Raw genomic sequence first — 12782 nt, 5'->3', positions numbered from 1 at the left:
AAATTAGAGAGGAAATTACATTGCTACTCTAAGCCGCTGCACTGCATAATATCTTTCAGGATGGAATTAGTGTTTTCATTAGCAAAGTATGTATGCGAGATGCCCCCTTTTTTATTTCATTGCCCTACATCCGAAGCAAGAGCCCAAAGATTTCCTGTTTTCATCTCCTCCTTTTTCTGCGTGATCAGCATGATAGTAGCAAGGATGACTCTTTTTATTATTATTTATTTTTTTTAAATATGTATATGCTGTGTATATGTGTTTTAAATCCTCTCCGTTAACTCTTGCCGCTCTTTGTTCTCTTTGTGTTCAGCCAGGAAGATGTTCCCAAAGAGGAAGCTCGACGAGAGCAGGAGCGGCAGTGACAGCCAGAAGGAGCAGGCCCATTCTGAGGGTCAGCAAAAGAAACGAGCCCGTGTGGAGAGCAGCCCAGGCAGCGGAGGTACTCCATCTCTTCCAGTCTCAGCAAAGATTGTGCCAAGAGGCTGGACATCACATAAAGAACTTACTGTAGCAGTTTGCACAAATTCAGGGGGTAATTGGGGCATAAGAGTAAGATAAGAATTACTAACTGTGGTTGAGGCTATAAGCAAAACATAAAGATGACTCGTAAAATGCTGCGTGCACATTGAATCTGGCAGACAATAAGTGGACAAGAGAAGGAAAAACTCCACTCCAACGGAACTGCAGAGACGCCACAATTTTTTTCATGTTATTTAATATTATTAACATAGTTGTACGTTAAGACCAAGACGAAAACACTCTCCATATATTCCAATACCGTCCCAATGCTAAATTCCCTTCCAGAACATAATTTCCCTCCACAAATGACATGTTTTTTGAAGAACATGTTGCTACAGTCACAAATAGTTACCTAATAGTTCACTTTCAGTTTTCAGATTGCCTATTTTTTATCTGTTAACAAGGTGGTGAGGAAGCAAACAACTGTCAGCTTGGCAGATCTTGTATTATTAGATGTATGTAGATGTATTATTATGATTAGTTATTATTTAGACCAACAACCTAGCATTTTAATCCGGAGTGGGAGGAGGATATTGAATTATATCTGAGTGTTTCTTGTGTGCATTATAAATGTGTCATTGATGGGTGGTTGGCGAGCGCTATGGATGACGAACTGTTGGGTCTCCACAGACTAGAAACTTTTAAAGTGGTAGTTTTAAGAAACATTGCTCTCCCCCTCTCTCCTCCCACTGCTCTCAGCTCAATATTTGCACTAGTGATTGTACAGACAGACACATTGCAAAATGGAAAATGGGCTCTCTCTCAAAAAGAGCAAGTGTTGCCACTTGGTCCCTGAATTATGAATTTTAATGTGATGAGAAAACGAAAGCTTTTTTTTAAACGTCTCCCCTCTTTGTGCAGTTTGATGACCTCAGTTCTTTCTGCTGGGACGCGCTGCAACAGGAGGCGCAACTGCAGTTTTTTTTTTATTATTTTTTTTAACCTTTTTGTGACAGTCCAATGCTTAAACGGCACTTTAAAAAATGTGACCCGTAGCATTCTTCTGAGCGAGAGGTCGCACCGCTGAAAGCCATCTTCAAACATGGACTCACAAATAAGCAGGGTTGCCCTCGAGTCAACCTGCTGGCATTTATCTCCTGAGTGACTTCAATCCTTTCTCTGTTTCACTGCGCAGGGAACCCCGGTGAACCCATGGCAGAGGGAGTAAAGCAGGAGAGAGTTGAAAAGACAGTGATTGAGGCTAACGGCATCGAGGGGGAGGTGGAGAACACGAAAGGAGGAGGAGGAGGAGGAGAGGAAGAACAGGCAAGAGAAGAAGAGAAGAAGAAGGAGGAGGAGGAAGAAGAAGGATCGTTAAAGAGCTGTGGTGAAAAGGGAAAACAAGCTGAGGTTGTGGGAAAGAAAAATGAAGCCAAGAAGAAGAAGAAGAAGAAGAGAGGTGATGAGAAGGAGCCCACGGCCGCCAAGGAGGAGGAGGAGGAGGAGGAGGAGGAGAAGGTTGAAAAGGACCAGCCACCTGAAAAAGAGAGCCCCAAAAGTCAAACTGCAACTGAGCAGAAAGATAAGGAGGCGCCCAAAAAAAGCCCCATTAGCAGTTTCTTTGGTGAGGAGAGATTTGCACAGACCAATGCCTTCAATTCTCAAAAATCTTTTCATTGCATCGAAAAGGGCAAAACGGGTTCATCGTGATCTGGCCCCTGTGGTCCTCCCTGCTTTAGTTTGTTAACCCACCTCTTGATGTGGTGTTTCAAATAGCTCCGAGAAAAGCTGCAGTCAAGACAGAGAAGGCAGACGGCGGCGAGGCGGAGAAGAAGACGAGTGTGGAGAGGAAGAGTCCAAAAGAGGAGGCCAAAGACACCAAAAGGTAACAGGAGTGGTTTGTTCCTGTTTGGAAAAAGGTTTTTGGACACCTTGTTATCACAACGTCCTAAATATTGCCATGAAATATTTTGTATTTCTTTTTATTTTACCATTTTTTTGTCTTCCAGAAGGTGTTGAATTTTATATTGTTGACAAAAAGATACAACTGCAGAATTCTTGTCCTTTGCGTAGATGTGTGGGAAAAGGCCATTGTCTGAGAAATTGCACCTCGGGACTTGACAACTATTCTCAATTCAGTATCATAAATGCATAAGGTGTCCAAAAACCTTTTTCCACCACAGAGTAACAGGAACATAAGTCTCTACAAGCCACAAGCAATGTATTGTTTTTCATTGTTATTATTCTTTATTATCTCTTCAGTCAGTCTCATCACTCTGTGGTGTTTGTACACACTTGACATTTGCAGGTTAAGCACAGTGAAAGTGCTGACTACTTGAGACAGAAACATGCCTCAAACTCAACTTTGGTTATTTAATACGTTTTTATACGGACTTCAGTAAAGTCACACAACGCTGAATCACAAAGCTTTTCTGACGAGATGTGAACCCCTATTGTGTATCATTTATCATTATGTTCTATTGCTATTACTATGTCATCATACGTTTGAGCCACAAAGCTTCACTTGCTTTTAATTACATTGTCAATTGCAAATCATCACCTGCAGCAGATTGCCAGCGCTTTTGTCATTTTGAGGTTGCGTTAACTATTCCCGCCACCGGGTATTTTTAGCTCCCGTGGAAGGAAATGCATTTTTCATCCCCCTTACTATTTATTTTTTATCACTGCCTCGTGTGTGACTGTGTAGGAGTGATAGGCGTTGCATACACAAAAAGGTCTCCTTGTAATAAATGCAGGCTCTGATATTTTCTTTGACTCTGTAGCTTTTTGCACCCAGTGTGAGAAATTGAAAAAAACTGACAAATTGCTCGAAAGGCTGTAACGAGGTTGGCAAAATTATATTCTTTTATTGCAAGAAAGAAATGTCATATGATATTGCTGTGAAACTCATTTCTCAAGTCGCTGTTGTTTTATTTTATTTTTTTATTTTTCCGCAACATTCACCACAGGTGAAATATCCAAGTTTTCTATCTTTGTATGAACTTTTACATAACATGTGCACTGTAATCTGAACTGTCAATGTAAGACAATGCCCCCTTGACTTTGAGTTCCTATTCATTGTGTGCTTCTCCTCAGTGAGTCCTCGCCCGGACCGACGGACTACTGTCCATCCAAGCCTCACTACCATCCTGTGGACGACGCCTGCTGGAAGCAGGGCCAGAAGTAAGTCCAGCCACCTCAGCACATGTCAACCTCTCCAAGTTCGACAAAGCTTTTCTAACGCTGCCGATGCTGGAATTCCTGTGACTTTTATTGTTTCCCCTGGAAAATATGTAACCTAACAAGATATACAGCATATTGCATTTTTTTTTCAGGGGGGGGGATGAAGGTCAAAAACAAAAACAAAAACACTGTAAAATACCGTCTTAACCTTATTTTGGTTTGCTACCTTAAACCTGTTTTTAATCCTTGACTGATGCCAGGATGTCGGGGCGTAATTAAATAAGTGTCACTATCGGTCCATTTCATTTACGTTGTATCTCAGAACAATTAAGAATAGATGAATAATTGTTGTCGACATGTCGACAAGCTCTCCTGTACAACTTTATTCCAGAAAAATATTGATTTTTATTAGTTCTGTGTTCATTGAGTGCTTTTTTGCTTGAATTATGAGTCAAGTCTGGGTACCGATAATGTTGCTGTGCTTGTTAAGTGAGCTGCATTTGCATAAGACCAATATGACACCTCTGATGTAAAGTTTATTGCAAAGTGATGTCGAGTGATGCAGACAGCATCGCCCGACATGCAGTGTTTGTTTTGAGGAAGCAGGCTGCAGCTGCTCTGCTATGTATTGTAACAGTGCAACTCAGAGCAGCACTCGTCTCACCACCCCTGTGAGTAATTGCAATTGCAACACAACCGAGAGCATGTTGCCAGAGTGCATTTTAAAAATAGATAAGATTGTTGTGAAAAGTACAGGGTGGGGGGGGCAGCAGGCACACAGACGAGGGAAGTGCAGCCATCAGCCTCAGAGCAAGGACGAATGACCAGTGCCAAAAATAGAAAAATCAATTGCACATGCAGGTAATAATTTATTGTGGCAGGCTGCCGCTGATGAATGCATGTATGGGAAACACAGCCATCGCTCACTCGCAAGGGAAGAGAAAAGTGCTTGTTGTTTGATTTAATTATGAAGGTGTTGTATAGAATATGAGCTACTTGCCACGCTGCGTCCGCTGAGCCTGTTGATGCAGCGTGGCATCAAATCGAAGCTCATTCTCGTGGTAATTGTTAATTGTGCTGAATGACTGACTTGGCGGAAGAGTGAATATTTAAAAAGAATGTCAATGTTAGTGCTCCTGTGCCGGCTGAGCTGACTACATACTTATCTCTCTGCAGAGTGCCATACTTGGCTGTGGCCCGCACCTTTGAGAAGATAGAGGACGACTCTGGCAGGTGAGGACTGGAGGAGGAGGAGGAGGAGGAGGAGGAGGAGGAGGAGGAGGAGGAGGAGGAGGAGGAGGCAGTGTTCATTATCAAAACGATGAAATGAGGAAAAAGCACCATTTGAGGTGAAGTGGGAAGTGCACCGTTCAAAGCGTTTACTATATGCCTAATTACTGCTCAGCTGCACCTAAGTTTCCTGCTGGGAATTTCTGGAATGTAATTAGACGCGTGTCCACAAGGCCATCCGGGACAGTCGAGGAAATTGGATTTCGCTTTCTGGGTTTTGCATGGGGAACATGAATACGTTTTACCAGAAGGTCACCCTTGTTGTAATGCAAAGGAAAGTATATTTGAATTTGTTCAAATCACTTAACTGAGTTATGCAGCTTTTTATGCTGGCTAATGGCTGGATTTGCAACTCCTGTGCTCAAATGCAATCGCAACCAAGAAGATGAAGAAGAATTAAGAGTACTAGCTGTGTTTTCGGGCTCAAAGGGCCCCACAGCACAGAAAATACTCAGTGACTTTGATCATCAGCGTGTCGGATGCCATTTACTGAACTTTGAAGGCGACAACACGTGTGTACTTTTAGTTTTTAGGCTTTAAAAATTGCATGATTTTTTTTCATATATATGCAAATTGCGCATTTCTTTTGCAATTTCTGTCAGGAGCGTCAGTGTCAATTGTAGGTCTTGATGAGACGAATGCCTGGGTTTTTGTTCCATCCTCCTACGACCTTCCGAGAGGCCACAGGGTGTTTTTTTTTGTCAGTGTTTTTAGGTGACACTACGCAACTGCCATTTTTTTTCATTTTGTGATTATTTTTTTTTTAGCAGTCTTGACCTCTGTGCCAAGGGGTCAGATTTGGGTTTGAAGTCGCGTAATAACAACATTAATGGACAAGAAACATTACAAATGCAACATGGTCTCTGACCTTCGACCCAAGGCGTTGTTGGGCTGGGTCCTAAAATAAGGCCAAATCCTAATTTCCATCTTAACCTTCAGCCTTAACCCTCAAGCTCAACTTTCAATTTAATTATCCTCTTAAATTCAAGTGTTCGGGGACCGTCTTCTGATTTAGTAATGGGACACCACCCCTGAAGAAGAAAACTGACAGCAGCAGAGCCATCATGGCAACTGACATAAGATTGTAAAAATTAAAAGAAAATGTCATGGAGCAAGGAGGTAACAAAAATCCATAAATATTAGATTACATTTAGATCATACAGTGGTTTACATAAGCTTCACATCCATATTAACAAAGGGAATGGCCCTACTGGGATCGCACTTACAGCCAAGGGTGGTCACGGGAAATGTTGAAAGTAGTGCACGTTCTTGAGGCAGAGTGTTTAGATTGAGAGTTGAGGGAGGAATTGGAATTCACCCTCGGACTTTTGGAAGAAATATTTCTCAGATTAAAGAATCTAAAGAGCTCATTCCAATGTCTTCCTGCCAGAAATAACAAATCCACCATGCCCCAAATCTTGAACTACATCTTGTGTTCATTTTGGGGGCTGCAACCCTGTGTGACTTTTAACATTCAGCCCGCTGGCGTTCACCAAAGTGAACCAACTCACAGACACGTTTGGCTGGTCGTCTTTTGCCACAGCACTTTCCTCCCTCTCTGTTCCCAGGCTGAGAAACATCGAGACGCTGTCGAACCTGTTCCGCTCCGTGCTGCTGCTCTCTCCAGGTAAACGCTGCTTCATCACCGCCATAATGCATGCTGATGTAGCTACGCAGGCAGCCGGCTGCCTGACGCTCTGTCAAGGAGACGGCAACCGTGTGTGTGTGTGTGTGTGTGTGTGTGTGTGTGTGTGTGTGTGTGTGTGTGTGTGTGTGTGTGTGTGTGTGTGTGTGTGTGTGTGTGTGTGTGTGTGTGTGTGTGTGTGTGTGTGTGTGTGTGTGTGTGTGTGTGTGGTGGTAGTCCTTTCTTACCATTGTTTACAACAACACAAATTAGTTTGTAGCTCCACAAGCATAACAATAACTGTAATTAAGAGCCCAGAATCAAAAATGTATTCATATGCTGATGTTCAGTGCCAGGATGAGGATTGAGAGGGTGGGTTTAGTCAATAGTGAATGCATGGGTGAAATGAGAGTATATTATAAAACAATGCAAATAATATGCACAGCTAAATCACATTTACTCCCAGTCAGTTTGCCAAAGATTCTTCTGTTCTCAAGAAACAAAGTATAATTGAAGAGATGTCTGTGTGTTCAGATACCAAAGGCCAAAAAAAGAAATTAAAGACATTTGTATGTGTTTTTTGTTTTGTTCTGGAACAATGCCAATATTGAGTTCTGAAACGGTTATATATCATATCAGACGTGATTTTGTCTTTGTTTTTTGATTTGGATTTATAAAAAATGCTGATGGGAAGCTTGATCTGTCATAGGACAGGCTTAAAATAAGTGGATACTTCTGCCTGTGGCTCTTGTACTCCCAATTTCTCTTTTCGATGACACTGTTAAAAATGTGGACATGTCTTATTTATTGTTTGTGTGACTGATTCAAATTAAACTTAAGGAAAGGGGGCCAGGTTGTTTGTTTAGCAGCCTGGCAACCTGTTGATACAGACTGCTGGTCAGCCTGCTAGGACAGGCATGGGCAAACTACGGCCTGGAGGCCATATGCGGCCCCTTAAGCTTTTTGTTCCGGCCCGCCGAAATTGAACAAATGATAGTTATAGTAAATCATAAAAAAGCTGCATGTCATCCTGTCATCCATTTCTTCAGTGTTTTAGGAGTCATTTCAATAAAGAGCTAAATATCGCAGGGCGTCAAAGACGCATATGTTGCTATAACTGCTTTTGTTCATTTTCTATTGACATTAAAGCACATTTTCTACATAACATCCCATGATATTTTTTTTTTTTCTCCGTTGAGGTGGCTCACCAAAACACTCCACCATCTGCTGCTGCTCCAGCCACTCTGGCACATTTTACAAGCCATTGTAGCCAAAAGGTTTCCCCACGCCTGTGCTCGGCTGTTAATGTTGATCCAGTGTCTTTAAACGACATGCGTTTGTTCTCCTCCTCCAGATGACCTGCTGTGCTGCGTCTACCTGTGCTTGAACCAGCTGGGTCCCGCCTACCTGGGGATGGAGCTGGGCGTCGGCGAGACGGTGCTGATGAAGGCCGTCGCTCAAGCAACTGGTAAGAGAGCGTCGGCGCAGACGGGCAGAGGCGTCGGCATTTCAGCGCACCCAAACACTCAAGTCGCGCATTCTCAGACCGCCGCCGCCTCATCTGGGCTAATCAATGGTGAAGGCGGCCAGCCACCGGCCGCGTGCCACCATTTACCGTCTGCTTTGTCGTTTCCAGGGCGACAATTGGACAAAGTCAAGGCGGAGGCGCAGGAGAAAGGAGACTTGGGCCTGGTGGCGGAGAGCTCGCGTAGCAACCAGCGAATGATGTTCCAACCGGCCAGTCTAACAGCAGGGGGCGTGTTCAGGAAATTGAAGGAAATTGCCAGCATGAGTGGAAACTCGGTGAGCCAGACAATAACATTTTCATTAGGAGAGAAACGGACAAATATTTTTTGTTACATCTATTCCGTCTCATCAGTGAGGTCACGGAGAAGAAGGCACACAGGCTTTTTTTTTTGCTTGAGAAGAAAGAGGCAATTTCTCAGCGTCGCACAAATAATTCCTCATGTTGCAGGAATCTTTTCAGCAATTACTGCTTTTTTTTTTTTTTTTTTTTTTATCCAGCTAGTTCGTGTGTCTTTCTTCCCTTTTCGTTTCTTTTCAAGTGTATGAGTTTATGCTCGCTGGTGACCTCAGTCTTTCTCTTTTGCATTCTGTCTCCCCGCGCTCCTCGTCTCGGAATCGCAATTTCCCCCCTACCTGCCTCAGGCCATGAATAAGAAAATCGACATCATCAAAGGCCTCTTTGTGGCGTGCCGCTTTTCCGAGGCCCGCTACATCGTCAGGTAAAATAACGCCTTTCTCACAGACGTCACAGGCACAGCGCGGATGAGTGTGTCACGCACGCGCGCACACACACACACACATCCGCGCAGGTACAAACACAAAGGCACGGTGATGACTTCATCATCCAGTGTGCGTAGCTGTGTTTGAATGGGCCGCTTTTCTGATTTTCCTGGACAGGTCTTTAGCTGGGAAGCTGAGGATCGGCCTGGCCGAGCAGAGCGTCCTATCAGCCCTCAGCCAGGCTGTGTGCCTGACCCCCGCTGGTCAAGGTAATCTCCAACCTCTGGAATAGCTTTTACACTTGTACACAAAGGCTATCTGACATGGGCGTTTACAGGTACAACAAAGAATTTTTTTTTTTTTTTTTTTTAAACCGTGAGGCTACCCTCCTACTATTTCTGAATCCCTTGCTAAGGCTACATTTAAACTACATTTAAGTCACAGTTCAGGATTCATTTTACCTCTGTGGAATCTAAAGCAGGCTTTCAGAATGCGGCTTTTAATACTTATTGCAACATAACCTGCTGCCATCTGATAAAAATCCACATTCAGCTATGTCCAGTCCACTAATGACGACCACTTAAATGTTCTGCTGCTCATATTTCCACATCATAAGGCCAACACATGACTGGACCTTTTACATCCTCTACAAATTTGATATTGATATAGAGATTGATTTAACGCCCAGTATTGGCCTCTGGAAGTATTTCCACCATATTTAGGTTGGTGAAAACATAGAAATAATCAAAACACCTCCACAAGTTCTGTAACAAATGCAGTTATTTGGGTGTCCAAGGACCTTACAGGTGCTAACCGCTGTCACAGGTATGTCAGAGCTGGTAATTTAGTTTCTAGAGTTCTCACTGCATTTGTTTGGCATTTGTGCGGATTTTGCTGCACTCAGCTCGGGTGGCTGAAACATTTAATGTTGAGACATCTCCCTGAAAAGAACGCTGGATTGACACGACGAGCGAAAAACACCAGCCGCTGTGTTTTATCTGGCTTGCGTGTTTTGGCACCACTTCATCATTATCCGGGGGAAGTGGGGACGGCACGGACCTGACCTTCTTGCGCACCGACACCTATTAAATAAATTCATCCCTGACTTATTAGTATTCGTGGCCTGCTTGTGACTGGAGGTACGCTTTAATAAGACTTAATTAGACCAGAGGCGCTGTTGGGTAATTTCCATTGATCTGTGGTCTGGTTCTGGAAATGTTTTTCTTAACATTTTTATTTATTTATTAGTTAGCTGACCATTATTTAATCAGGCAGGTCAGCAAAGAGCAGAAACTGCACAGGTCTAGAGCAGAACTTTGCAGTGAATAATTTATTTTGAAAAAGTTAGCGTACAGCCGTTAAAGAAACATATGTGTATATATCCAATTACTCATTTTGGAGTTGGAAACAAAACAGCTCATTGGGCAGTTTTAAAATTCCAGTCAGAGAGGGACTAAAACGATACGGTATTAAAAAGAATGGTGATAACAAAACAAACACACAAACACTTTGAGTTTTAAAACCTCTCAAGTCCATCTGAACTCGCAATCAACACATTTTGGTCAGACAAATGTTGAAAAGCTGACACAGATCTGTTTGAATCCCCTCCGTCCTCTTCATAGCGTTCCCCCCCGCAGTGATAGATGCGGGTAAAGGGATGAGTGCCGAGAGCAGGCGGGCCTGGATCGAAGAGAAGAGTCTCATTCTCAAACAGACTTACTGGTAAGTGAAACCCTAAACAAACAACAACAAAAAAAAGAACAACCGCCTCATCGCACTTTACAGCAGCTTCTCTTCAGCATCACTGCGATGGCTCATCCCCCTTAAGCCGCGTCCTTCATTCTCTCACTCTCATTCGGCTCACTTTCATTTTCCACCAGATATTGATTTGTTCTTTTTTGTTTTTTGACCCACCCAATGAAAAAACACTGAACCACCACCGCCTCCTCTTGGATGCCACCTCATCTTCCTCTCCTCCTCCTACACGCTCTGCCGTACAGCGAGATGCCCAATTACGACGTCATTATCCCAGTTCTGCTGAAAGAGGGCATAGACCAGCTGCCCAAACACTGCAAGCTCACTCCAGGTAAGAAGCCACTCAGGAGAGAGGAAGGTTAGAAGATCAAAAATGCTGATTTGTGTGTGTGCGTGCGCTCGTGTGTGTGTGTGCGTTTATCGATCTGTGCAGTGGAGGCGAGTCAGTTATTTAAGTTGAGTCATTTATCACAAAGATAAAAGATAAAAGCGCCAAAGTGAGGATTAGCTCCCAATTACACTGTTGTCAAGCTACTGGTGATAAGGAGCTTTGGCTCAGGGATGAGCCAGTTTAAACTTCATAATTTAAGCTGGCCACTGCCTGTCTGACTCTGACTATCTGAACTGGGAAACTAAATTGGCCCCGCTATGGTCCGGAAGTAAAAACAAATAAATAAAAAAAAAAATGCATTTATTCCAGCCGCTAATCATCAATTCTGAAATACAAGTGATGGCTGTCGGGGCTGCAGAGTAACATATTTCTGACCTGCCCCATGTGACTCTGTGAGTTGCATTTTAAAGGAGCTTGTTAGCTTTTCTTCTTTTGTGTGACGCAGCACTTAAATGTTTTTTTCCCTTTAACCCCCTTTGACTTTATTCTTTTCTCATTATTATGTTTTTAACCTAAATCAGGGGCACTGCAATACAAATCTTAAAGGGCCACTAAGATTTTTTTGTCTGTTTCTGGTGGCTGGTCAGGCCACTGTGGCAATAATACTGTAACATTCCCAAACAAAATGTCCTTTTCATTCAAAACGACTTCAAAAGTACCAACTTGGAATGAAGTGAACTAATCATTTCATTTTCGACACAAATTGAAATAAGTAGTTGAATAAATAAAACAAATCATGGTCCCTGTGACTTTAAAAAAATAAAAATAAAAATGTGTGTGTGTGTGTGTATATATTTTTATATACATGTATGTATATGAACACAAAGAACAACAAGGAAGGAGGACAAATGTATTTCTCTACTAGACTGACTCGGTGTCTAATGCCATCGGCCCCAAAAACACAAATCAAATTAAACTGCGCGCTTGCTGCAGCGTACGAGGCTGTCTGTTTATCGCTGGGACCCAGAAGTCCCAGTCAGTGCCTCACGCCTGGGGGGTGGTGAGGCCAGGGTGGGGGTGTGAGTAAAGTGCTCATGCAGCTGCTACCTGTCTGTATGTGAAGGTAGATGACATATATATGTATGTATGACACCGTGCGAGGTATCGTGCGAGTATCATATAATATAAACGCGGCTACATTTGTGGTTCCGAAAGAAATAAAGAATTAAAGAAAGAGGAATGCTGTGTAGGGACCGGTCATTTGGACACCTCGGGGGTGGGCACAAATCAACAGCCTCTCTCCTCAGCTGCCAGCAGCGGCTCGACGGCCACTCTGAGATGCCACCTGCGGCAGTAAGTCTCGAGCTCTTCCCGCTCCAGGCTCATTTCTCCGGCGGATGTGGCTCGTGAAAAATGCGCGACCGTGGAAACTTCCAAGTCATGCGGTCCCGCCTTTCTTTTTTTTCCCCCCTCCACCGCTCCTTCACCACCTCTACTCTCTCTCAGGTGTCCCGCTGAGACCCATGTTGGCTCATCCCACCAAGGGCGTCGGCGAGGTGATGAAGAAGTTCGACGAGGCCGCTTTCACCTGCGAGTACAAATACGACGGAGAACGCGCACAGGTGTGTGTGCGTGTGTGCGTGTGTGTTGTCGTCAAGAAGACTAAAGAGTATCGAGACTGTATATATATCAAAGAAAAATAACAACACATAACATATGTTAAACATATCTTTGATTTTAATCCAAGTTTTCTCTCTAATATAAATGGAACACAACATTTCTTTTCAGCTGCAAGGTGTCATTTAATCATTTTCTTTTATATTTTGCTGCTTTGCCAGCTATATTGGACCATTTTTGGAAAAACGACTTTGCTCTATAAAATTAAATAAT

At 43.2% G+C, this 12782-nt stretch overlaps 1 protein-coding gene across 1 annotated transcript in view; it reads left to right on the top strand.

Annotated features, from left to right (window-relative positions):
• lig1 (ligase I, DNA, ATP-dependent) overlaps positions 1–12782 on the top strand; it is a 50096-nt gene that overhangs the window by 10822 nt on the left and 26492 nt on the right. Inside the window, exons 5-17 of the mRNA XM_076019635.1 lie at positions 314–442; positions 1658–2086; positions 2239–2347; positions 3559–3645; positions 4822–4878; positions 6504–6562; positions 7914–8027; positions 8196–8362; positions 8729–8805; positions 8984–9075; positions 10429–10528; positions 10807–10892; positions 12399–12514. Coding sequence (XP_075875750.1) covers positions 314–442; positions 1658–2086; positions 2239–2347; positions 3559–3645; positions 4822–4878; positions 6504–6562; positions 7914–8027; positions 8196–8362; positions 8729–8805; positions 8984–9075; positions 10429–10528; positions 10807–10892; positions 12399–12514 — 1622 coding nt within the window. The remainder of the gene's footprint in view (positions 1–313; positions 443–1657; positions 2087–2238; positions 2348–3558; positions 3646–4821; positions 4879–6503; positions 6563–7913; positions 8028–8195; positions 8363–8728; positions 8806–8983; positions 9076–10428; positions 10529–10806; positions 10893–12398; positions 12515–12782) is intronic.

This window comes from Nelusetta ayraudi, unplaced genomic scaffold (genome assembly GCF_046127955.1).
Source record: "Nelusetta ayraudi isolate G7.1 ecotype Tasmania unplaced genomic scaffold, CSIRO-AGI_Nayr_v1 ptg000011l, whole genome shotgun sequence".
Taxonomy (NCBI): Eukaryota; Metazoa; Chordata; class Actinopteri; order Tetraodontiformes; family Monacanthidae; genus Nelusetta; species Nelusetta ayraudi.
The sequence above is the reverse complement of the archived record's forward strand: the minus strand, read 5'-3'. Positions and strand labels throughout refer to the sequence as shown.